Genomic DNA, 26499 nt, shown 5'->3' with positions numbered 1-26499 from the left:
GGGAGAGATCCGCATTTTGTGCTGGCGTGGCTTTCTTTGTCCATGTGGGGGGCATTTTTCGATCCTCGGACTGGGCTTCTGGAAAGAGCAAGCCGGAAGGAGGAATCTGAAGGTGGGTGAGACTGGGTGGAATTTGCATTCCGAGATTATGGGCCTTTAATTTCTGCAATCAGCTCGCGGCTCTGCCGCAGAAAAGCCGCAGCACAAAGCCGAGCCGGCCGCGAAGTGGGTTAGGGCGTTATATAAGCCCCGGCGGGAGGGGAGACGGCCCTCCCGCGCTCCGCCGGCGGATGCAGAGCGCGGGTGACCGCGGGCGGGCGCGGGCCGCGCTGACGCCGGGCTGCTCGCGTCGCCATGGAGACGGGCGGGCGCGGCGCGGCTGTCAGCGGCGGGCGCGCGGCCGCGGGGGGCTGCGGGAGGAAGGCGCGGGCCGCGGCCGGGACCCTCGCGGTAGAGATGGACTTGCATTGTGATCGCGCCGCCGAGCCGCCGGCCTCCGAGCCGCCGTCGGGGAAGATCAACAAGGCCGCCTTTAAACTGTTCAAGAAGAGGAAGCCGGGCGGCGCGATGCCCAGCATCTTCGGGGTCAAACACAAAGGGGACGGCAAGGGCGCGGGGCCGGCGGGGCTGGTGCGCAGCCGGACGCACGACGGGCTGGCCGAGGCTCTGGCGCTGGAGGGCGGCCGCCGCGAGGAGCCGCGCGCGGGCGGCGGGGACGGGGCGCGGCCGGGCCCCGCGGCCCCCCGGGCGGCCCCGGGAGGCGCGGGCCCGGCGGCCGGCGGCTCGGTGGCCAAGTCGCACAGCTTCTTCTCGCTCCTGCGGAAGAACGGGCGGCCCGAGAGCGGCGGGGCGGAGCAGGCCGACGCGGGCAAGGCCGGTGGCAGACAAAAGCGGGGGCTGCGGGGGCTCCTGGGCGGCGTGCGCTGGCGCAGGAAGGACCGGCGGCCCCAGGACGCGGCGCCGGCGGGGCGCGCGGGGGCCCCGGGCGGCCTGGCGCGGCCGGGCTCGCTCACCGCCAGCCTGGAGTGCGTCAAGGAGGAGGCGCCCGCGGCCGCGCGCCAGCCGGAGCCAGCAGGTGAGCCCGCGGCGGGGGAGCCCGAGCCGGCCTGCGCCCCGGGAGAGGGCGCCTCGGGGCCCGGGCGGCGCGCCGAGCGGCCCCGCGCGCCCCCCGAGCCCGAGCCGCGCGCCGGGGAGGGCCGGCCGGCCGAGGACGCCGCGGGGCCCGGGGCCGCGCCGGCAGAGACGGCGCCCCGGGCAGATTCCGAAGGCGGCCACGCGCCAGCCGCCCCCGACCCTTCCTCGGTCGATCCGCCCTCCGACCCATCGGCAGATCGTATTTGTCTGATGTTTTCTGACGTGACTTCACTGAAAAGCTTTGACTCTCTTACAGGCTGCGGAGATATTATCGCAGACCCCGAGGACGAGGCCGGGCCCGGCTGTGCCAAGCATGCCCCCGGGCCGGGCCAGCCGGGCCCCGCCACAAAGCCGCCGGGCGTGGTGGCCTACCAGGGAGGCGGGGAGGAGATGGCGAGCCCGGCCGAGGCGGACGACTCGTACCTGCAGGAGTTCTGGGACATGCTGTCCCAGACCGAGGACCGGGGAGAGGGGCCCCAGGGAGGAGCGGCCCCGGCGGCGGCGGCGTCCGACGCGCAGGTGGCTCCCGAGACCCCCAAAGAAGCCAGGTGTGCGGAGGTGACCAAGGAGGCGTCCTCGGTCAAGCGCCGGAGGCTCCACCGGGTCCCCACGGAGCTCCCCCCGAAGGAAGAACCCAAGCACCCAGACAAGGAGCCACAGGAAGGCGTCCGCAACAGCGACGAGGGCTACTGGGACTCCCCCACCCCCAGGCCGGAGGAGGACGGCGGCGCGAGGAAGACGGGCCTCCCCCGGGACAGCGACAGTGGCGACGCGCTCCACGAGCTCTGCGCCGCCGAGCCGGATGGAAGCCCCGCGGCCCTGCCCGCCGCCCCCGCCGCCAGCGAGGAGACGTCCTGCTCTTCCCGGTTAAAGCCTGTGTCTCCGGTCACCATCACCTGCCCGCTGCGAACGCCGGGGAGCCTGCTGAAGGACTCCAAGATCCCGGTCAGCATCAAGCATCTGGCGAACCTGCCATCCAGCCACCCGGTGGTGCACCAGCCACCAGCCAGGAGCGAGCTGCCCAGAACCAAAATCCCGGTGTCCAAGGTGCTGGTCCGCCGGGTCAGCAGCCGGGGCTTGGCTGGGACCACCCTCCGGGCCGCGGCGTGCCACGATAGTGCCAAAAAGTTGTGAGGTCTCCGAGGCCGAGGTGGAGGGGCCGCATGTCGAGGATTACAACTTTGTCTGGAAACTGCTCGGACAAATGTTGCGTCCCCAGAGAAAGGCCTTGCCGACAGTCCCCACTCGGAGCCTGGACCCAGGAGCTCTGCCCCCAGGCAGGGGAATGCTGCACAACGGGATTCCCCCTCCAGATAATTCCCTGAGGATTCTTTTCAAGCACTTTTTTTTTTCCTTTTTTTAACCTTTTTAAAAATGCCCCCCCCCCTTTCTTTTTTCTTCATTGCACCGAACTTTCGGAAGTCACCTTTACTTGCCTTTGCAGAAAATAAGACTTAACTCAACCTAAGGAAGCATCATGCCATGATATTTGGCTGTGTCACCGTCCAGCGGGCCTCCAGGAAGCATCTGAAGAACCAGAGAGGAGCCCTCCTCTTCCTGACACTTTACTTCCTTATTTTCCTTTTCCTTTCCAGGAGAAAAAAGAAAAACAAAAACAAAAACACCCTTTGCTGTATCACTGTGTGGGAAACACCTGCAAAGCTGAAAGAGCCAGGTACTTACCTGATGAGCAGAGGCAGGACTGATGGGCAGAAAACCTGCTGTACTTTCAGTTGCTAGGTATGCAAATAGATATATATCTACCACTAAGATGATCACAGAGTTTGGGTTTGGTGGGTTTATTTAGATCATTTGTTTGGAGAGAAATAAAAACCTCAGCAGAGCAGGGCTTTTTTTCTCTCTCTCTTTTTTTTTATTTCCCCACCTAGTACAGAGATGAGGACCAGGGCAAGATTTCACTAAATGCCAACAGACACAGTGTTTTAGCATTTATGAACTGTAACCTTTTCATGTGTAGATAACGCATCTTTTACAGATTATCCAACTGTTAACCTTTTATAATCTGTCAGTAACCTCCAGTTTAAAATCTGGTTTTATAGCTAGACTCCGTAACCGCTCCCAAACCATTGATGTTCTTTTATGTACTGTAAACAGAAGCAGTTCTCTTTTTGTTTTATAAGGGTTCTCTGGCTTTCACTGTAGGGGAAAAAAAATCTATTGTGTTGATGTCCCAAAGGAATGGTTCTGCCTTGTCTTGGGTAAAAGTCTGTTTCTCACCCTGAACCCTGGTTTTCAGAGATTTTTACCTTGGTTATAAAAATTTAGGATTCAACCATGTCTCAGTATGAGGAGTCCAAAACGAGGAACACGTAAAGAAAAACAATAGAAAATGTAGTTTTTTCATTGACTTCTTCTTTATGACTTAGGACTGAGCCACATATGTTAAGAATATGACACTGGGAAACTTATGTATCGTTAACATTGTGTGCCAAGATTATTTTTGAAAAGTGATTTACTTATATGTGTGTTTTCTGTTATTTTAGATGAAGCATTTATTTCAGAAAGGGTTACCATATGCCTCGATAGTTTGAATGATAAACTGAAGCCTTTCCTAGAATACTATTAGGGTCTAATGGTTATAAAATATCTTCTTTGAAACATTTCAGTGTATTTAATCAAAAGATCATAGCTTCTACTAGGAGATGGTTCATGGTATTGGGGAGATTCGTATTCAAGTGAAACCACACACACATAAAAGACATGTACGCTTCTCTTCAACTCTCATTTTTCAGGGAGATTCCCTAAGTAATGAACTGGTAGCACATGCTTGTTAAGTTTGTTTTCTGTTTTATAAAAGAAAGAAGAAGGCAAGTATATGAAGATCTATTTTAATAATATGAAAGAAGTCACAAAATAAACAGACATCAAAGGAATACAAATCCTAGCCAATAGCACAAAGCAGGTTGTTCCCCATTTTAAACCTGCGATGACTCCATTAGAAGAAGTGGTAGAGATTGACTGAATTTATTTATTATTCAGATTGCTGGCTTTTATTGCGTTGTGTCAGATCCTTAATGTTATTTCAAAGTAGTGTTTTAATATTTAATTTCCTATGTCTGTCGATGAGGTCTCATAGGCTGACATAGCCTTGAGCACTCTGAATATACCACCAAGAATTCATAAAGCAGCTCACACGTGCTCAGGCACTCAACTGTGCACAGCCAACAGACAAAGGCGTTCACCGTGAACTTGGAGATGACTTAGAGATTAGTTTTGTCTTGAGAAAGGGATTTGAATTCGATTCAACACTGATCATACTACTTAGACTCAAAATTTGTCCATTTCCCCCTAGTGAAGGGGAGGAACATAAATTTTATTTCTAGCTGTAAAACAAAGGATCTTTATTTTCTTCCTGTGCATCTTCTTGCAGGGGTTATAGTCTCCCCAGCCTGAATCCATGACAGAGTTCTGTTTGTTCAATAGCACAGGGAAGGTAGGAAGTCCTGAAGGACTGATGAGAATATTGTAATAGGAAGACAACCTCTTTATCTATTTTGTAAGCGCTGGAACAAACTAGTTTTGCTTTCATGGTTTTGGGACTTGTTTCTACATTTGTACCTCTATGTTGTGTCTTTATTAGCAAAGAAAAATGTCAGCAAAGTTTACCTTAATTTCCCCTTGCCTGTCAGTGAACCATTTATACAAGATTTAAACTATTTTTTTCTGTTCTTTTTCCCATATATTTTCCTTTTTTTTTTTTTTTAAACTCTCTATCTTTAAGAATTCCATCCACACTAGTCAAATGAAGGATTCAGGCAATGAGTAAAATGGCCTCAGTCACTGATGGGAAATCAAGACCATTGTAGGGAGCTGTGTCTTAACCTTTCCAACCACAGACAAGGGATTGTCATTGCCTTTTTGTGCCAAGGGCTACTTTCTCTTATTCATGTTCATAGAGATTGTATTCTAGAATTTTAGTAGATTTACATTCCAGTAATTATTAATGCTCTTATGTAATTTGGCCATATTTGCTGTTTTTTTAAAGGAAAGGATTGGATATGGGCTGCTGACACCTTTCTTGTGAATCTATGATGCTAAGATAGTTGGTTGAGACCCTTTAGTCAAAGAGTTGGCCAAATTCTGTAGGAAAAAGTCAAATAGTTTTGTTGTTCATTAGCTAAATCATGTCTGACTCTCTGCCACCCCATGGATTGCATCGTGCCAGGCTCCCCTGCCCTTCACTGTCTGCCGGAGTTTGCTCAAACTCATGTCACTGAGTTGGTGATGTCATCCAACCATCTCATCCTCTAGGTCCAAATCAATTGTTGGCCCTCCATTTATCAGTCATTTTAACAACTTGGCAGAAAGACAGCCTGACTTCAGCATCTGTGTTACCTAGGCAGTGTGGCTCGAACCCCTATGCCTCTTACTAAAGTTTTCTTGCTTCCATTAGCCCTAGAGCATTTTGAATCATCTCAAGAGGAAGTAGATTTGCATTATGTCATCTAATAACAACAATGGAATGTAGAACATTAAAGACTTCCTTTAACTCCATTTCCCACAAATTATCTGCCTATTTAAATACAAATTGTGTGATGTCTATGAAAGTGATGACTCAGGAGTTTAAGGGTTTATTCATTAATCTCAGAAATAGTTTTCTGCCAATTTACTGGCACTTCCATGAATATTCACATAACCCTTTACCTTCACAGTTGTCAGAGTAGAAAGATGGTATTAGTGGTGGCGGTGTCTTTGGCTGAACTTTCTGAGTTTCTGTTATTTACGTTCTTTGTCAGATTAATTTTCAGCGACCTTTTACAGTTAACTTTGGCTGAAGAGGCTGGTTTGCGAGCTTTCTGATCTCTCCTTTGGTTTCCATCCTGTTTCCGTGGTGCCCTCAGAGGAGCAGAGACTGGGATGCTGGTCATCATCTTCGCCTATTTTGACACTTGCACAGTGGAGCTCGGTCCTCGCTCACAGACATTCTGGATTTCTTTCTTGCATTAAGACTATGTGGATGTGGCCCCCTGTGCTTGGCTTCTACATTCACATGTATACTCAGCTCCCTTTATCACTGATAAAAAATTAATCCAAGAATCTTACACCATTAAACATAAGGAAAAAGCATCACAGTACCTTTTTTCCTACCACTGCTGCTGCTGTTCAGTCGCTCAGCCATGTCTGACTCTTTGCGACCCCATGGACTGCAGCATACCAGGCTTCCCTAACCTTTGTTATCTCCCAGAGCTTGCTCAAACTCATGTTTACTGAGTCATTGATGCCATCCAACCATCTCATCCTCTGTCACCCCCTTCTCCTCTCACCCTCAGTCTTTGCCAGCATCAGAGGCATTTCTAATGAGTCAGCTCTTCACATCAGGTGGCCAAAATATTGGAGCTTCAGCTTCAGCATCAGTCTCTCCAATGAATATTCAAGGTTGATTTCCTTTAGAATTGACTGGTTTGATCTCCTTGCTGTCCAAGGGACTCTCAAGAGTCTTCTCCAACACCACAGTTGGAAAGCATCAATTCTTTGGTGCTCAGCCTTTATTGTTCAGCTCTCACATCCATATGTGATTGGGGATGGCCTGTTAGAAGTACCTGGGTGAAATAAGAGGAGAAACTGAAATACCCCAGCCCAATTCCCACTTCCCTTCTGCTAGCCAAGCAGACTGAGGGATGAACAGCACAGTTCTTATTTAGGAGTCTTCAATTTTGTACGCACAAATATTTAAAAGGAGTTTAGGAGCCAAAGACTAACAGGGCAGCCTGGTTTCTCAGGTGGGAAAACCAGAGGCCAACATTTATTAATACTTGTTGAAGGGAGGGGGCTATAACCGGTGATTTGGGCATGTGGTCCCTCCTCAGGGCAAACCCTGTCCTGCTCTGAAGGTTGTCTGAAGGCCACCCTGCATAGCCTCTCACAGCCTTTTCACTGTGATGACCACTGAGAGGAGGCGATTGTTGCAACAATAGCCACTTCCGAGGACAGTTATCTCCCCAGATAATGTTTCTAAGGGCTGATTCAGAATGATCGCTTCATGATTATGGAAAGCAATTCCTTCTCAAACTGAAAAACAAAAGGTTAAAATAGCCACTAAGCCTCCAGAACTGAAACTGGGCACATCTGATTTTGATATTTCCTTTAACTCAATGCAACACATATTCAAGGGGCTTATACTGGATCTCGTGCTTAATAAAAACCCATTCATTTCAGAGTTCACACATAGCTGTACTGGAATCAGACATTCTTAATATTCATTAGAAACATCCTTTATTTCATTTTATACTTTTATTTATTTATTTTGCTGATAGTCTGTGGGTTGGAGCAAAATGCAGTGAGACTGAACAGGGGTGGTATGGGTTAAGTCAAACATATTCCTCTAAAAGGGCTTCCCAGGTGGTGCTAGTGGTAAAGAACCCACCTGCCAATGCAGGAGACATAAGAGACGCAGGTTCAATCCCTGGGTTGGGAAGATTTCCTGGAAGAGGGCGTGGCAACCCACTCCAGTGTTCTTGCCTGGAGAATCCATGGACAGAGGAGCCTGGCGGGCTATAGTCCAGAGGGTCTTAAAGAGTCAGACACGAATGAAGCAACTTAGCACACACACACATATTCCTCTAAAAGTAAGAGTAGTAATTATACAAACAATTAACATTTGTCGAGTACGTCATGCCAGCCCCTTCCAGGAGCTTTACAAATATTTACTCAGTCCTCTCACAGCCATGTGGGTTAAATGATATTACCTCCCTCACAGAGCATACCTAATTCATTCTTTTGGTTTACTTCTATCCTATTCATTCCATCCATCCCTCTCTTTTTCTCTCTTCACCCAGGACAAGGATAGACACTCTTTAATGATTTACAGTAGTACAAGCGCTAAGAACTGCTAAATCTCAACAGCTCACTTTCAATAGAGAAGGAGCCCACGCATGTCATGCAGCTGAGAATTGGCTTTGTGTCAGAGATGGTGGTATTCAGCCTCATTCCAGGGGGAGGCTGCCGCTGGGTACCATTTAGAGGCAGACAATCCTCCTTGCTTGGGAGGGATCTGCACCTTCTTGGGATTAACTTCAAAAGTGTAGACAGACATCTCTTCTGTTGTCATGGTGATACTTCTGCCCTGATAGGATTTCGGTCATGCTGAGCACGTTTCACTTGTTTTTCTACCTTTAAGCCCAGTCTAGGCTGGTTCTGGGTGTCCTGTGTTGTTTGTTGAACTAGTAGTTGGTGGAGTGACATCCACCTCAGCATGATTCTGAACTGCAGAGACAAACTCCTGGCTCTTTCGAAAGTAGTACATCCCACGTTCTGTCTCTGGTCATTGAATGCTGGCCTGGATTTTCTGATTTGTTCATTCATTCAACTACTATTTCATGCACACCTCTAAGTCTAAACCTATGCTGTGGATTTATTGTGAGCTGAGATGGTGCTCTGTTTTCGTTGACATTCTGTCCAGAAGAATCAGGCAAGGTGGGGCTTGGTTCTGTTCTATGGAGGAGGAAAATGATGAAAAGGTAAAATATCTTTTCCTTTTGGAAAATGGCAGCAATTTAGCAAGCCACTGACAGAATGTGGACCAGAAATCTAACTCTATTGCTTGTGCTTTAATTATGTCTTTTTTAGACATCTGATTAAATTTATGTGTGATTTAGTTAAGAAACTGATCAAAGTTCTGAACTGCAAGAGTCAAACCAGAGTTTTATGATTGTGGATACCATTAAAAGGATGACTGTTTCAGTTAAAAGTGAACTTGATTTTTTTTTTAAATTATTTGATGGCCTTTGTACATGCAAGTCTGAAAGGTAGATCTTGGAGCTAGCAGGGTTGTTTTTTGTTTTCCTCACCTGGCCAGTCAAAATTTTAGGCCATATGCGCCAATTACTGCATGCTAGCAGGTCTGCATACAGATTTTATAATCTGATGACAGCTTTGTCAATAATAAAAACCAACAAAAGCAATTTCAATAGTGAATTTGGCAGGTTACAACCTGTTTTCTTCCACTCTGATTCTATGAAGTTGCAAGTGTCAGTGTTTAGGGAAAATCATTTTGAAATGCATCACTGTCACAATTAAAGAGGTTATTTTATTCATATATGGGCTGCCCACACTTGGTGAAATGCTTTCTTAATGAGAAGCAGTGAAAGTATTTATCACAGGTGATCATTGTGTTGAATAGTAAACTGGAGTAATTTTTGGAAGTTATTCAATAATTAGGTAGAGTAACTTTCTACTCTATGTGAGATCATTTTTAATAAAATATAACCTAGGTCACTGGTTGTTAGAGGCATAATAAACTTTCTCAGATCCCTACCTAATACACTAAAAAAGAAAATACTAAAAATAACTGATCAGATGACACAGGGGCATTAAATTGACACACAGGAAATCCTCGTTATCATGTCATAAAATGAAATGAACCCAGGGTGCCTGGAGGAATTAGTAAACCTTCTCAAATATGCCCCACTGTAGAGTTATTTCTAAATAGAAGAGGAAAAACTCTAACAAAGTAATGCCTAACATTGTATACATTTAGCTGAATATGAAGGATCAGATGGTGGTATTTTTTTCCCAAGAATATCAGGGAAAATGGTTTAGATGTTACAGACAAAATAAATTCCTGTCATTTTTAATGGACTCCAGCTACATACCACGCTCATTGCTAACTTCAGTTTTGCCCAGGTTATTTATAGAAAATATCTCGGTTTAATATAGGGAATTGCAGGTTGTTGAAAATAAAGACAAAGAAAATCCAAATAAGAAACTCCATATTTCTAAAATTAGTTTTCCTGAAAGTCAAGCATATCTCTGAGGACAAGATTTTGGCTGTATTATTTTTGTGCACAGGAGGAAAGTTGTTAGTAGGTTTATAGATATTATTTTTATAATAGAATGTTAAACTCCCCCAACATCAGAAATTGTCTCCTAAAATTACTCTATGTTTTTAAGACTTGTTTTTAAAAAGGATTCTAAATAACAATAGGGCCTTTTCTTTTTCCTCCTCTCCAATGGTTTAATGGGATAGATGAACCGATGTTTATATTTTTAAACCTGTAAATATTTTATTTTGGGTATTTTGTATATTTGTTGATATAATTCCATTTCGTGCATATGTATCACTGTGCATGTTGCTGGTTTTGATAGTCACTCCTTTAATGAATGTAAGAAGCTTGGACTAATAGCACTTTTCTTCATTCAAACATCTTAAAATGAAAGTACAGCACTGCCATTTTAAATGTTGTGTTTAATTCAGTCAATAAATTTTGTTGCTTCTTTACATTAAATGTGAATTCTATTGGTGGTTATTTTTCCAGGATAAATTTTATTTCCACTCTCTTTTAATTTTTAGAGTTTATACTAGTGATGACAATAATGACCATGTGATGTGTGTGTGTGTGGTGGTGTGTGTGTGGTGTGTGTGAAGTGTGTATGGTATGTGTGATATGTGTACCATGGGTGTGTATGTAGTATGTGTGTTATGTGTGTAGTGTGTGAGGTGTGTGTGGTGTGTATAGTATGTGTGAGGTGTGTGTATGTAGTGTATATGTGTGAGGTGTGTGTGTGGGGTGTGTGTGTGTGTGTGTGTGTGTGTGTGATATGAGTGAAGTGTGTGAGGTGTGTGTGGTGTGTGTGTATATAGTGTATTGTGTGGGGTGTGAGGTGTGTATGGTGTGGGTGTAGTGTGTGTGTGTGGTGTATATGTGTGGGGTGTGTGGTTCATGTCTGCTGTGTGTGGTGTGTACGTTTGACCATCAGGAGGCCCATATTTCTTTCCACAGTTTGCGAGTAGGTGCAAAGTTACTGTTTGGCTTGAGCAAATACCTCTGGAAAAGCTTGTTTTTTATTCTGACTCTGATCTGATTTCTGAGTCTTTACTAGGAAAATCTCTGTTCCTTATAATCCCCTGTGAGTTGGACTCACCTGCTGCGTGTGACTGTAGGCAGTAGAGAATTAGAATCTTTCTGAAGAGATGTTTTCAGAGGGGTATGTTTTCACCGCATCTGGCTAGTAATTCAAATCCAAGTACTTCTGAAACTTAATGTGATGAATAATGAGGTTGCACCACTTTGTTTGAAAAATAAGAATTGAAGTCTGCCTAGATTGTTTGAAAGTCTACTTCTCTTAGAATGGGTTTGTCCATACTGCAGTTGCTTACATTTCTCTTAAATAAGAAGAAAAACACAAATTTACCTATAGAACACGATGAGCACACACTTCCAAAGGGAGCTGTGATTCATCACAGAGAAGAGTCACAGTAAGTGGACACAAAGCCATAAACAGTGAGACATGAGCCTCACAAAATCTTGACGCCCTGTCTGATCCCCCTTCTCCCAGCTCTTCTCAACCCTCCTCTTTCCCCTTTTCCTAGAATTCAACAGAAGTCACCTCACAAGAACAAACCAAATTCCTCTTTCATGAGGCAATAAGTAAACTAAAGCCCAGGGATGCTGTGACTTTCCTAAAGTCTCTGAGGTGGTGAAGTTGGTAAAAAGAGACAGAGTTTCGGAATCAAACAGAATCCAGTTTGAATTCCAGGCTTCCCTGGTGACTCAGATGGTAAAGAATCCGCCTGCAGTGCTGGAAACCTGGGTTCGATCCCTGGGTTGGGAAGATTTCCTGGAGAAGGGACCAGCTACCCGCTCCAGTATTCTGGTGTGGAGAGTCCCTATGGACAGAGGAGCCTGGTGGGCTATCTCCATGGGGTTGGAAAGAATCGGACATGACTGAAAAACTTTCACTTTCACTTTGGACAATTACCAGCTGTGTGAATTCAGGCAGTTTCCTGAACTTCTCTGAGCCACAGTTTCCTGCTCTATAAAAGGAGGGTAATGAGATTTAATCTACACTATAGTTGTACCATGACTAACTTTCAGAAAGGCAGGTGTCAAAGACATAGTACATATTTTTGTATATGTTAATTTAGCTCCTTCTATTTTTCTAAAAGGAGCATTTATAAAAATTAAAACTTGATGGGTTGGAGTTGAATTTTTCTTGAACAGAGAATTTGCTTTGATTGGTGAAGAGTGAAGCCTGCTGAGGAGGAGAGGGGTCTGAGTGTGTTATTCTGAGACACATCGCTCTGAAATGAAAAGCCTAAGTGTGCTTAGGAGAGATTCAGGGATGACACCTTGTCTTTGTGGAGGACGTCAAGGATGGTTGTTGAGTTGGCAGCCTCAAGAGCTGTGACCAGACACATGGTGGTCAAGACAGTCATCTAAATGTTGGGTCACAAACAATCGGACATGACTGACTGACTGAGTACACATATGCAAGTGTTGAGTCTGCAGCTGGCATAGAGGGCGGTGGTGCCCAGACCTTAGCACTGTGGACTTTGGTTCTTGACTTTACAAACTCCCTCCCCATTACCAGGCAAAGGTTACTCAAGGACACTTAGTGGTCCTGCTCAGCCATTTTTTGGAGCTGCAGTGGCCCCTCCCACGGGCAACCACCTGTCAAGGAGCGACTGTTAGCAGCCCATTCTGTCAACCGTCAGTGGAACAGTGGTCCTCAAGAGGAGAGTGAGGTAAGAGGCGGACCCCAGCGTTCTTCCTGGGGTCCTTCTGGTTCACCTGGCCTAGGGCCAGCAGGTAAGCTGGGGGAACCCAGGAAACAGGTTGGGGGGGCTGTGTTATGCAGGGCTCCAGAGCCCTCGCCAGGGCTGCCCTCTGACTGGGGCCCAGACCCTGAGGTGGTTACTCTTTCCGCATCCCTGCCTCTACCACCTCACAACATAGGCATAGCATGCAGTCTTCTGAACCTGACCTCCACTATATGGCTGCCTGAGGAGTCCGAGGGCCTGTTGGGTTGGGAGCCTTTCTCCCTCAGGCTGACACCTGGGCAGTGTCCGGGGACCTGGCTCTGAGGGAGCCGCCAGCTGAGCTCTGCCTCCTCTCAGTCAGGACCGGGACCTGGGAGGGCGACAGCTGTGCTTGGGATCTGGCTCTTTCTTGTCCGAACAGGGAATTACATTTGGTTACCTGACCATGATCTGACCTCAAGAATAAAGGACCCAATAGCAAGGGGTTTATAACAATTAACAAGGCCCCTCCCTCACCTTTCCTAGAAAAGGGCTTTGATGAAAGCTTTTGGGGAGTTTGGGCTTTTTCAGGCACAAGCACCCAACTCCTTGTTTTGGAATGGTTTGGCCTCACTATGCATGGGGCACAGGGACAGGTGTTTGGGTAAAACGGGATTGTGTCTATGTTAGTCACTCAGTTGTGTCTGATTCTTTGCGACCCTAGGGACTGTAGCCAGTCAGGTTTCTCTGTCCGTGGGTTTCTCCAGGCAAGGATACTGGAGTGGGTTGCCATGCCCCCTGCAGGGGATTTTCCTGACCCAGGGGTTGAACCTGCATCTCTTACATCTCCTGCATTGGCAGGCGGGTTCTTTGCTGCTAAGCCACTGGGGAAGCCCTTTGGTGTTTGGGTAACACAGCTGCCAAATGTCCAGACATTGGGAAGCAATTACTATTTAGTGAAGATGACGCCAGATAGACACAACTAAGGTCTCTGACTTCAGGGAAATGGTCTGTACAGAATTACACAAATGTAAGGACTAAAGTTGGTGGACAGGGAGGCCTGGCATGCTGCGATTCATGGGGTCGCAAAGAGTCAGACACGACTGAGTGACTGAACTGAACTGAACTGAACTGAACTGAAGGACTAAAGAGCCTCTTGATGAAAGTGAAAGAGGAGAGTGAAAAAGTTGGCTTAAAACTCAACATTCACAAACCTAAGGTCATGGCATCTGGTTCTGTCGCTTTGTGGCAAATAGATGGGGAAATAGTGGAAACAGTGGCTGACTTTATTTTTTGGGGCTGCAAAATCACTGCAGATAGTGATTGCAGCCATGAAATTAAAAGACGCTTACTCCTTGGAAGGAAAGTTATGACAATCTAGACATCATATTAAAAAGCAGAGACATTACTTTGCCAACAAAGGTCTGTCTAGTGAAGGCTATGGTTTTTCCGGTAGTCGTGTATGGATATGAGATTTGGACTATAAAGAAAGCTGAGTGCCGAAGAATTGATGCTTTTGAAATGTGGTGTTGGAGAAGACTCTTGAGAGTCCCTTGGACTGCAAGGAGATTCAACCAGCCCATCCTAATGGAGATCAATCCTGGGTGTTCATTGGAAGGACTGATGCTGAAGCTGAAACTCCATTACTTTGGCCACCTAATGCGAAGAGCTGACTCATTTGAAAAGAACCTGATATTGGGAAAGATCGAGGGCAGGAGGAGAAAGGAACAACAGAAGATGAGATGGTTGGATAGCATCACCGACTCAGTGGACATGAGTTTGGGTAAACTCTGGGAGTTGGTGACGGATAGGGGCGCCTGGCGTGCTGCAGTTCATGGGGTCACAAAGAGTCGGACACGACTGAGCGACTGAACTGAACTGAAGGTTATTTCTCAAGCTTCTCACTTTGGAAGAAAATGAGAACCTGTACATTTGACATTTTTGCTTCTTGTCTTTGCTCATTTCCCAAGCCCTCCACTTGGGCACACAAGAACTGAGTGAGAATCTAGAAAGATCTTTCTTCGTTAGCAGCTAGCCCCTCAGTGTTTCCTGGAAGACATCAATTCCTCATTGATCTATGTCACGTACTTATTTCCAGATGGCAATGTGCTTCTTAACAAGTGTCTAAATCTTTCTTCTGCCCACGGGACTGCATTTCACAAGCCTCCTGTCACATCTTGTTGTCTTACTCTTGGCCTGATGCCACACTCACCAGGATGTGTCTGGTTAGTGTGTGTCCTGGAGTTTCTTCTCAGTGGGGGGCTCATCCACAGGCAAGTCCAAGCCCAGAATTTTGCTTCAGAGAGTTCTGACCTTGCAACAGTGATCCCCCTCCACCTGTAGGTCTTTAAACAGCAGTAACAGGTGAAAATCCTACTTGGCTCCACCTTTCCCCATGGTCTAAGTGTCCCCATTTCAAGGACTTGCATCTTCTAATGGATCTTTTCTTTTCAGATTATGTTTTTTAGTTTAAATCTTTCCTTCTTTCTTACTATTCTCTTTGCTCTTTGTTCTCTTTTTTTAAATTTTTTTTATTTTTTTAATTTTTTTTTCATTTATTTTTATTAGTTGGAGGCTAATTACTTTGCATCATTGCAGTGGTCTTTGTCATACATTGAAATGAATTAGCCATGGATTTACATGTATTCCCCATCCCGGTCCCCCCTCCCACCTCCCTCTCCACCCGATCCCTCTGGGTCTTCCCAGTGCACCAGGCCTGAGCACTTGTCTCATGCACCCAACCTGGGCTGGTGATCTCTTTCACCCTAGATAATATACATGTTTCGATGCTGTTCTCTTGAAACATCCCACCCTCGCCTTCTCCCAGAGTCCACAAGTCTGTTCTATACATCTGAGTCTCTTTTTCTGTTTTGCATATAGGGTTATCGTTACCATCTTTCTAAATTCCATATATATGTGTTAGTATACTGTAATGGTCTTTATCTTTCTGGCTTACTTTGCTCTGTATAATGGGCTCCAGTTTCATCCATCTCATTAGAACTGATTCAAATGAATTCTTTTTAATGGCTGAGTAATATTCCATGGTGTATATATACCACGGCTTCCTCATCCATTCGTCTGCTGATGGGCATCTAGGTGGCTTCCATGTCCTGGCTATTATAAACAGTGCTGCGATGAACATTGGGGTGCACGTGTCTCTTTCAGATCTGGTTTCCTCGGTGTGTATGCCCAGAAGTGGGATTGCTGGGTCATATGGCAGTTCTATTTCCAGCTTTTTAAGAAATCTCCACACTGTTTTCCATAGTGGCTGTACTAATTTGCATTTCCACCAACAGTGTAAGAGGGTTCCCTTTTCTCCACACCCTCTCCAGCATTTATTGCTTGTAGACTTTTGGATAGCAGCCATCCTGACTGGCATGTAATGGTACCTCATTGTGGTTTTGATTTGCATTTCTCTGATAATGAGTGATGTTGAGCATCTTTTCATGTGTTTGTTAGCCATCTGTATGTCTTCCTTGGAGAAATGTCTGTTTAGTTCTTTGGCCCATTTTTTGATTGGGTCATTTATTTTTCTGGAGTTGAGCTGGAGGAGTTGCTTGTATATTTTTGAGATTAATCCTTTGTCTGTTGCTTCGTTTGCTATTATTTTCTCCCAATCTGAGGGCTGTCTTTTCACCTTGCTTATAGTTTCCTTTGTTCTGCAAAAGCTTTTAAGTTTCATTAGGTCCCATTTGTTTATTTTTGCTTTTGTTTCTAATATTCTGGGATGTGGGTCATAGAGGATCCTGCTGTGATTTATGTCAGAGAATGTTTTGCCTATGTTCTCCTCGGAGTTTTATAGTTTCTGGTCTTACATTTAGATCTTTAATCCATTTTGAGTTTATTTTTGTGTATGGTGTTAGAAAGTGTTCTAGTTTCATTCTTTTACAGGTGGTTGACCAGTTTTCCCAGCACCACTTGTTAAAGAGGTTGTCTTTTTTCCATTGTATATCCTTGCCTCCTTTGTCGAAGATAAGGTGACCATAGGTTCGTGGATTTATCTCTGGGCTTTCTATTCTGTTCCATTGATCTATATTTCTGTCTTTGTGCCAGTACCATACTGTCTTGATGACTGTGGCTTTGTAGAATAGTCTGAAGTCAGGCAGATTGATTCCTCCAGTTCCATTCTTCTTTCTCAGGATTACTTTGGCTATTCGAGGTTTTTTGTATTTCCATACAAATTGTGAAATTATTTGTCCTAGTTCTGTGAAAAATACCATTGGTAGTTTGATTGTTCTCTTAATAACCTTCTTGCCTACTGACCTTTAACCCGGAATCACCTTCCCAACAATTTATTTGTTCTCCTTTAGGGAAAAATCAATGTACTATCTGTTTTATCTCGGAGGCTTGTCCTGAGTGTTGTGCTGATAAACTAGTGTACTCAGGGATTGTTTTATAAAGAACATGCCTAGTTTTTGTTCCTTTCTGGGAGATGGCCTTGAAATCCTCAGGAATTTCCTGAGTAATAAGACTGTCTTTGTTGTGGGTCTTCCAGCTGTACCTGAGTTTATGTAATGAGCTGACTCAACATGGGGACTGATCACCCAGAAAGACTGGCTACATGATTGGAGGGTTGGGGCTCTGAGCCCCATGATGTGAGCTGCCCTCCTGACTTCCACGGAGGGGAAGGAGCTGGAGACTGAGTTCAACCACGTGGCCAATGACTGAATCACCTATGTGATGAGCCCCAACCAAATCCCTGGACACTGGGGCTTCTTGGTATAGCCTCCTGGTTGGTGAGGAGAGCTGAAAACTGCTCAGTTGGCATGTCTAGTGTCAGAAGTGGACAGCAGCATTACAAGGACACAATGAAAAGAAAGCCTTGATTCTATCAGCCCAAAATAAAACCTTATCAAAAGTTATTTTTATTATGTTATCTATAATAAAAGAAATAAAAATTGATACTATGTTCTTATAGCTTATATACCTAGTTGATCTACCAGCTATGCTTGATTTGAGTTAATTTTAGGAGACTTTCTCTGAGCCTTTAAAGATTTATTGCTTATGGCTTTAACTGGATAGTCCTCAGAGGTCCGCTGGGAGGGCCAGATCCCCTCAGCCCTTGGGCAGCCTGGCAGTGTCTGGAATGACTCACCAGACTCTGGTTTGGAGGTCTGTAGAGTGTGGCTGGGGCAGAGGATGGGGGTCATGACATCATCATATGGTACCCACAGGTCTGAGGATGGATGAGAAAACCTGGGTTCCCTGCCATGATAGAAAGAGCAGGCAAGGTGACCCAGGCTCAGTCACCTGCTGCCCATTTGATGGACAAAGTGTGGAGCGGTGAGTGGCATTTGGACTGGAAAGGGCAGGGAGCTGGGCCCTACAGCCCAGGGTGCAGTCAGACTTGGGGTCGATGAGACCAGGTGGGCCCAGTGCTGTCTGTCCACCCACCCAGAGTGCTTCTGTCTGTTTCTGACTGCGGACACTTTCCGCAGAGTAACTGCCCCCAGCATGACTGCTCTCACACCCATAAGACAAGCAAAGGAGAGCTTCCACATTTCAAAGTTGTTGGTGTCAAAAAGTCCAATTGGGTTCAAAATCCACTTGCTCTTCTTCCGAGAACTTTCATCATGAAAGAAAAGGCTGAGCTCTTGACTTTTAAAATCTAATCTCAACCGTTATAAATGTTTGAAAGCTTTGCAAAATGGTTTTCAATTTTTTATCACCCATCTGCATGAACACATTTTCTCCCTGATGGTGACTGTCTTGGGTTTGAAAAGAAATGTGGAGCCAAGTGAGGCTGAAACCCTGACAGACACAAACCACATCCAGGAGAGCAACCTGGACTTTCTCAGCTAAGTTCTTGAAGATATTTTATTGAAAACTTTGACAGAAAATCAGTATTACGTATTTTCCCTGATACTTCCTGTCTTATTTTTTGGCATAACTGTGTAATATGATGAAAATGTAATTTTTTTTACCAAGTCCCCTGTGGTTGTCCGCAGACTCTCCCTTCTTCCTCCATGACAGTAGCATGGACAGGTTGTCATTTTCTATAGAGGCTTCGAAGGGAAAAGCATGGGGTCCAGCTCTCCTCAATCAGGAGGTGCCCAGACTAAGGTGAGAGTCAATCATATTTTAGGGAAACTCAAAGTGTCTATAATTTCAGTTATCCACTCTATTTCATATAAAAAAAATCCATTTATATTGTTCCCTCCCCCATGAGATGTTAGATGATAACATCCCCAACACCATACATTTCAGCAGATTCTCGTGTGATGAGTAACAGTGAACACAAATAAACACACAAGTTTAAAACGTTTTTAAGTGAGAGAAATGACTAACTGAATATCTCAATAGAAGATCTCAAGGATTAAGAGTTCTGTTCCTGGGGCTTCCCTGGTGGCTCAGTGGTAAAGAGTCGGCCTGCCAATACAGGAGATACAGTTCCGATCCCTGATCTGGGAAAATCCCACGTGCCATGGAGCAAGTAACCCTGTGCACCACAACTACTGAACCTGTGCTCTAGAGCCCGGGAACCACAACCCCTGAGTCCGCATGCCACAGCTACTGAAGCCTGCCCGCCTAGAGCCCATGCACCACAGCAAGAGAAGCCTGCACACTGCAGCTGGAGAGTAGCCCCTGTTCACTGCAATAAGGGAAGCCCGAGCACAACAGTGAAGACCTGGTGAAACCAAAAATAAATAAATAAATTTTAAAAATGGGTTCCGTTCCTGGAGAAGCAGTAATAAATATATTTTTAAAATATTACGGACAAAAACACCTGTGTCCACCCTTTTGACAAGGTGAGCTGGATTATCCACCAGTGAATACATGTAATCCCATTTCCAGCAGAGGATCAGAAGCGGCGCGAGTCATTTCTGGGTGTTGTTTACTGTTGTCTTCGACCAAAAACGAAACCACAGTGCCTACCCCTTCTCAAAAATCCCTGTGGACTGGACAGTATCCTTCAGTGACTTGAAATTCGGATGAAAATGATCAGAGAAGCAGGTCCTCCATCAAGGCAGCACTTGAAATCACAGAAGTAGTTGAGGTTATCCAGAAGGAATGTGGACCAGGAGGCGGGAGACAGAATTCTGGTGTGATGGACAGCCTTTGAATTAGCCTTCCCAGCATTGCTCTCCCCATTTTGGTAACAATGTACTGTTTCCCGGGGGAGCACCTCCATGCCCGCCCATCAGTCTGACCTGTTCATGTAGAGACAGCCCCACATTCTGAACCTAGGGCTGGACACACCACCCAGACACACTCCTCAGGTGCTCAGCAGTCCCTGGTCGCATGGTGGGTACAGGAGGAGTGCCTGACTCCCTGGTCCATTGACATATCACCCTAGGTCTTCTGCTAAAACTACTGGGGAAAGGGGTTCCTTGTCTGCCAGGGTTGCTCTGGTGCTGGGGACATGGGAAGAGATCTCCTATTTATGGCAGGGAGCTCCCATTTGAGAGATACATAGGGAAGCACGGTGGAGAGGTGACAGAGACCTGAGTGAGTGAGTAAGCAATTATGGTGCCCAAGTTCACGGACACGGTGTGACCAAGCTCACTCTGTTACTGAGCCAATAAGTCCCCTCTCCTACTCAAGTTGATTTCAATAATGATCTGACTCTTGTAACCAAAAAAAGGATCCTGACTAAGGCACTAGGAAGAATTAACAGTTAAAATGTGGTTCTCAAACTGGTCTTTGGGTGTTGCATGTACACGCCACGCACATGGGCTCCAGGCGCTTGATGAGCCAGCACTCCCCCACCAGCCCCTCCTCCTGTGCGGAACTGGGATAATGGAAATGTTTCCTGCTCCCAGTCAAAGCCTGGATTCTGGTTGAGATTCACGTGCTGTCAGTGAGAGGAGCTGTAACAACCTTGATGAGAAACTGGGTCACCTTTGGGGCCCTGTGATCCTCAAAAGTGATTGATCTGGGACAGAGTGACATGAGCGTAGAGTGGTGGTCAGGCATCCCCTTCCCCGCACAGTTCCTGCCAGAGCTGGTGGCAATTTCGTGCCAGCAACTTGGTGGTGGCTTTCCGTCTGTAAGCCTTCCTTCTTCCCAGGCAGAGGCAAAGGGGTTTGGGGTGTGGCTTCAGGTTCCTGAAGTTTCACCCTCCCAACCCTTATGGGAACTCTGACCTCTTAGGGAAGTCCTTTCTGATTAAACTAGCCCAAGAAGACCCTTTGTTTGTTTCTAACAACCTTGACCAATACTGTGCAAAGCACACATTTCTAGGGAAAGAAAACATAGGTTCTGCCAAATTTTCAGTAGGTTTGTCATCCCTAAAAGCCATTGCCCTGTTGGCTTGAGGGGTGGAGAGTGGAGGAGGGAGCCCTAGAGAGAAACAGTAAAATCTCTGGGGTCGGGGGGAGGGTGCTGCTGGAGGGGCCATTCTGAGGAGGATAAGTCAGCAGAATCACTGTTCCAGAGTAGAGAGATGTTGGAATTAGGTCACTGAGCTTGGCCATGTCAGGAAAGTTGGAGCAGAATCCTAATTGCAGCAGGCTGAGGAGTGAATGGAGGATGAGAAGGGTAGGGGTACAGAATGCTCTTGAAACAAATATGTGAAGTAATGTGAAGAAAGAGGATGCCAGCTTGATCTTCAGGAAAAAGGGAAGTGATCTTCATTTCTTTCCTCAACCCTCCCTCCCTCCCTCCCCTCCCCCCACCTGTCTCTCTCCATTTCTCTCTCTCTCTCCCTTTATTCTCCGTTTTCTTCCTTCTTTGTGCCTGGTGCTTTCTCTTCTCGGAGGAGGAGGAGGCAGATGCCTGCTGAGGGTGAATAGGAGCGGGTGTGGAGCCTGGAGAGGAAGGGCAGGGGCCGCCTTGGGGAGTGGGGGGAGCCCTGGATCAGCTGGACCAGTCAGGCTTGTCTAACAACAGGGACAGGAAACCTGGCTCAGGAGGAAAGGAAAGCTGCTGGTCACGTCGTGTATGTGTAAAACTGAGTCACATTGCTAGACACCTGCAACTAACACAACTTTGATAATCAACTACACTCCAATATAAAGTAAAAACTAAAAGAAGAAAAACAAGTCCCAGGTAGGGCTGCATCCAGGACTTCGGACGAGGCCATCAGAGCTGGCTTCTTTCCCTCCCTCCTTATGTTGGCTCCAATTCTCAACAAAGTTGACAGTCCCTGGCAACTTGCTCCTCTTCTTGGGATCAAGCACAGGGCAAGAGGAGAGGTTTCCTCCTGGAAGTCCAGCCTCAGTCCTGCGCTGGCCTGGACTAGGCCAGTTCAGATCTTAAGCTCATCCTTGAACCCATCGCTGTGCCCTGGGGAATTGAATGGCTCTGATTGGCCAGCCCCCAGAACATGTGACTGCCTCTGAGCCAGTCATGTGGCTGAGGGGTTTCAACATGTAAAAGAGTCAGCTCTGCCACATGCACCCCAATGTTCATCACAGCACTGTTTATAATAGCCAGGACATGGAAGCAACCCAGATGCCCATCAGCAGACGAATGGATGAGGAAGCTGTGGTACATATACACCATGGAATACTACTCAGCCATTAAAAAGAATTCATTTGAATCAGTTCTAATGAGATGGATGAAACTGGAGCCCATTATACAGAGCGAAGTAAGCCAGAAAGATAAAGACCATTACAGTATACTAACACATATATATGGACTTTAGAAAGATGGTAACGATAACCCTATATGCAAAACAGAAAAAGAGACTCAGATGTATAGAACAGACTTGTGGACTCTGGGAGAAGGAGAGGGTGGGATGTTTCAGGAGAACAGCATTGAAACATGTATATTATCTAGGGTGAAACGGATAACCAGCTCAGGTTGGGTACATGAGACAAGTGCTCGGGCCTGGTGCACTGGGAAGACCCAGAGGGATCGGGTGGAGAGGGAGGTGGGAGGGGGGACTGGGATGGGGAATACATGTAAATCCATGGCTAATTCATATCAATGTATAACAAAAACTACTGTAATGATGTAAAGTAATTAGCCTCCAACTAATAAAAATTAAAAAAAAAAAAAAAAAGAGTCAGCTCTGGGTCCAGTGTTCCAGCCCTAAAGACTGCCAGAGCCACGGTCAAACCAAATCCTCAGAGGGGTAGGAAGAGCAGGAGGCTGACGCCGAGGAGGCAGGTGATCAGCGTGAAGTACAGGTGAGCCTGCGTTAGCACAAAGAGGGCTCCTATGTCCTTAGTTAAGGGAAAGGGAAGCCTTCTGCTGTCAGGAACAGAGAGTGGGAGGAATTCAGATGACTACAGTCTGAAACAGCCAGTCGGGACCCAGAGGAGGGGACTGAAATATGACTTAAAGAATTGTGCAAGGGCCCTGAGGTTAGATAGCACAAATACACACTTGAGTCCATTGGCACAGTAATGAGACTTTTTTTTTTTTAGCAGCACTTGGAGTTTGAGGGGAGAAAGCAGAAATGTTGGTAGAAATACACCCACTGCAGACACTTCTTGCCAGGATGTATTAATAAAGTGCTCTATGTCAGCAACAGTGCACTGACTCATGGGAAATTCCCAACTTGCCCGTGGAGGGCCTTGTTTTCGGGCACACACAGATCACAGACTGGAGCAGATGTGGCTCAAGGCTTTCTGTGCCGGCACATTTACTCCTGGGGAAAGTGTAGTGACACGCTTTGGAATGATCCCCGAACAAGGAGGAACAGGGTGTTGGCATGAGTCCTTCTTAGGACTCGAGTTAATCACACCTAACAAAGCCAGTGCTTAAAATAGCTGGGCCACCAGTGAATTGGCATGTAATTCCCACAAACTCTGCTTTCAGTTTTAATTTTATGTTGCTCCCCTTAGGGTATTTTTAATCACAGCAAATATGTTTCTAGATTCTTGATCCCCTCTGTACCCTTAGTCTCATTTTTTTCTCATTCACTCCCTGCAATAACGAAATCTTCTCTTTCAAAGATCTACAGCTAAGTCAAGAAACGTTGATACTGGTGGTGAAATGGGACAGTGAGTGTTCCATAATCCCTATGGAATAACTTTGAGACTGTGACATCAAAGGATAAGGGTGGAATTAAGTAGGTATCATAGAAAGAGTGAGAGCATGATACTTTACCTACTTTAAGCAAATATATGTATGTTTCCTAACTAATGTGGTAGGGTTGCACGCTATCTCTTAAGCGTGCATTTTTCAACAACTCCCAAGCAGATCTCTTTGCCTTCAGCCCTCCTCCTTCATATCAATGCCATGTGGATGGTAGAAAAATCTTTCTAGAGCACAGCTCTGGCAAGACTGCCCTCTGCTCCAATACTTTGAATACCCAGAGAAGAAAGTTCATGGTAGATCTCACGGTAGATCCCATCCCTCAAATTCTGTCCTCAAACTTCACTTTCACTCTTTTAATTTTTTATGTTTAAACATAAATTAAACATTTATGTATTAAAAATTTCAATGCACAGAAAAGTTCAGAGAAAAATGTAACAGACATTGAAGTGCCTACAACCAAGGTTAGACTGTTAATTAATTTGCCAAGTTTGTGTCATATCTGTGTTTAAAGAGAGTCTTAGAGGTGCAGGAGAAGTGGCTTGCTGTCCTGTCCCCCACGTGGTGTTCAGTTTCATTGCCACTGCATTGAAACTCTCTGTGCCCTTAAGGAAATTACTGTCATGAAATTATTCTGTGTCGTCTCACCCAAGTTTATATGTTTTTGTTAATTATATATGTCTATAGGCACTATCTAGTATTACTCAAGGAGACAAAGTGTGCGTATCATATCCCAACTTGCTTTTTAAGATTCAGTATTTTTGAGATATGTTGATGATGTAGAACTAATTCATTTATTTCAACTGATGTATTATCTTCCCATGTATGGCTATGAAAGTTTATGCATTCTCTTAATGATGAACATTTATTTTGTTTCTTTGCCACAATGCTCTTAGGTACATATGTGGGTTTCTCTAGGGCAGTGTTTTTTCAAAATTGTGTTCTATTAACCTGTTTTAGAAACAGTACAGATAAGTGCAGACAGTAATGAGACAGAAGACACAAGTGTTACTATTATATGACAAATCTCTCAAGAAATTGCCATTATGAGGCACAAGTATGTTCTTTCAGTTTCCACAATCAAGAAACACTCTACTACTGAACAACTGCTTTTTTTTTCTGTGAATCTTGTAATAATTGGAGTGATTTTTGCTTTGGCTGCTGAGAAGCTTGGCACCAAATTTTTAGCCCACAGTGGGAGCTCCATAGCATTGCATGGCTTGAATTCTGTGTTCTAATCTCTCCTTGGCTTAAGTCTTTTCCCTCAATTTTATCACATCAAGTACTCTGTGTGTGTGTGTGTGTGTGTGTGTGTATTGTACATGTGTGTTCTTCCCAGAAGCATTTGTGGAGTGCAGCAAAAATGAATCAATGAATAAATAAACAGATTATTTCTGCAAGACTGCAAGACAAGACAGGGTAGAATGAGCAGATCGAATTAACTGTACCCATTACAGAATACTGTCTGAAAGCTAATTTTTGTTAAGACAAAATTCCTCTTTCATAAATAATACAGTTTATAATTTCATAACGTTGGTGTTTTCTGCTGGGGAGCTAAGCTCAGCCCTATCCTATAGAACCATCTCAAAGATTAAAGGTTGGAGTGTCATGTTATCTTGCCTTGATCAGTGTTAGTAAATAAATCAAAAGGGCAATTCAGGAGCTTGCTGATATCCAGCAGTTAGAGGCAGAACCACAAAAGCTGCTACAGCTAACAGCTGAAAGACACCCACATTATTAGTCAATGGATTCTTTTCTTTGAAAAAAATATAATGAAAAGTTCAGGCTTATGAAGAACATAATCTGCCTGCAGAAGTGCGTATGTAAACCACATGCAAATTAACGCAACATGCTGCAAGTGGCTGAAAGCAGTTACCGAGTCTCACGTATTTGGCTAACAAGAAACATGGGGTGTAACTGGTTCTTTAATAGTATTTGGAGATCTAAGCCATTCTGTGGCCTCAAACGAATGGGGCTTTTCAATGTCTTGCCCTGATTAACCTTTTGTGTTATATGTAGGAATCTTTTTTCACCTTGATTTAATAATGTCTTCTCATGTTCAGCCACTTCACTATCAAGGTTCTGTTACGTTTCCTTTTCTGATTATGGATGCTGTCTCTCCATAATGTGGAAGGAATTTTAAGTGCTGACTTTCCCCCTCTGAGCTACTAAATTTCTTTGGTTCTGTTTTACACAGATTGGTTTGCTAGTTTTTAATGACTTAGCAGGACAAAACAATTTCTGGGGAAAAAATATTTTTTTAAAGGAAAAACCAGTCAAACCAGAAAATTTTTGTCCAAATGGACCTAACTGGTCATGACAATCACGTCATTTTCTGGTTTAATGAACAGTGATGTAAAAATTAAATGAATAAAAAAACCCTACTTAAGTTGTTTTCACCTGGATGGACTTTCTCACCCTACTCCCTGCCAATGTTGGTGTCTTTTAGTGTGTGTGGGGTGGGGACAAATTGACCTATTGGTTGAAAGAAGAGAGTCTGAATGTCATTGAGTCTCCAAGTCTGAGTATTTTTAAATATCAGCTGAATCTTGTGCTGCACTCTAGAATAATTCATTTCTTCTTCTTTTTTATTTGTTGCCCAAGCACCTTATAGGAAGATTTTAATATCAAGAGAAGTCACCTGAGATCTTGCTCTTCCGATAACAGGTCTTGGTTTTCTTTTCAGAGAATTTGTCCACAAGTGCACTTTTTGCATAAGTGCCTCCAAACAATATGTTTTTCCCCACTTAATAAAAAATGCCATTTCATCTGTGAGCATATACCTCTGGATACAAGGTCTTAGACCTCCCAGCTCAGCAGGACTTGGGGCTGGACAGTTCTCAGTGGCAGGGCCTATCCCGTTCGCTGTCTGATGCCCTCACCCACCAGTTACCGGTAGCACACCAATCCCGCTCCCCGCCCCCCTAGCTCTGACAGCCACAGAAGTCTCCAGGCAG

The 26499-nt window shown here is 45.3% G+C and overlaps 1 protein-coding gene across 2 annotated transcripts; it reads left to right on the top strand.

Annotated features, from left to right (window-relative positions):
- Positions 1-205: 205 nt before the first annotated feature.
- On the top strand, positions 206-10379 carry AMER2 (APC membrane recruitment protein 2). 2 transcript variants are annotated; one of them, XM_070471691.1, is made up of 2 exons: positions 209-1075; positions 1391-10379. In XM_070471691.1, exons 1-2 carry the CDS (start codon positions 355-357, stop codon positions 2266-2268), a joined length of 1599 nt encoding a protein of 532 aa, XP_070327792.1. In that variant the 5' UTR covers positions 209-354; the 3' UTR covers positions 2269-10379. The 2 variants fall into 2 exon arrangements, with proteins under 2 accessions (XP_070327791.1, XP_070327792.1); XM_070471690.1 differs by having other exon boundaries at positions 206-10379.
- The last annotated feature ends 16120 nt before the right edge of the window (positions 10380-26499 follow it).

The sequence above is a fragment of the Odocoileus virginianus genome, chromosome 8, assembly GCF_023699985.2.
Source record: "Odocoileus virginianus isolate 20LAN1187 ecotype Illinois chromosome 8, Ovbor_1.2, whole genome shotgun sequence".
In the NCBI taxonomy this organism is placed as follows: Eukaryota; Metazoa; Chordata; class Mammalia; order Artiodactyla; family Cervidae; genus Odocoileus; species Odocoileus virginianus.
The sequence above is the reverse complement of the archived record's forward strand: the minus strand, read 5'-3'. Positions and strand labels throughout refer to the sequence as shown.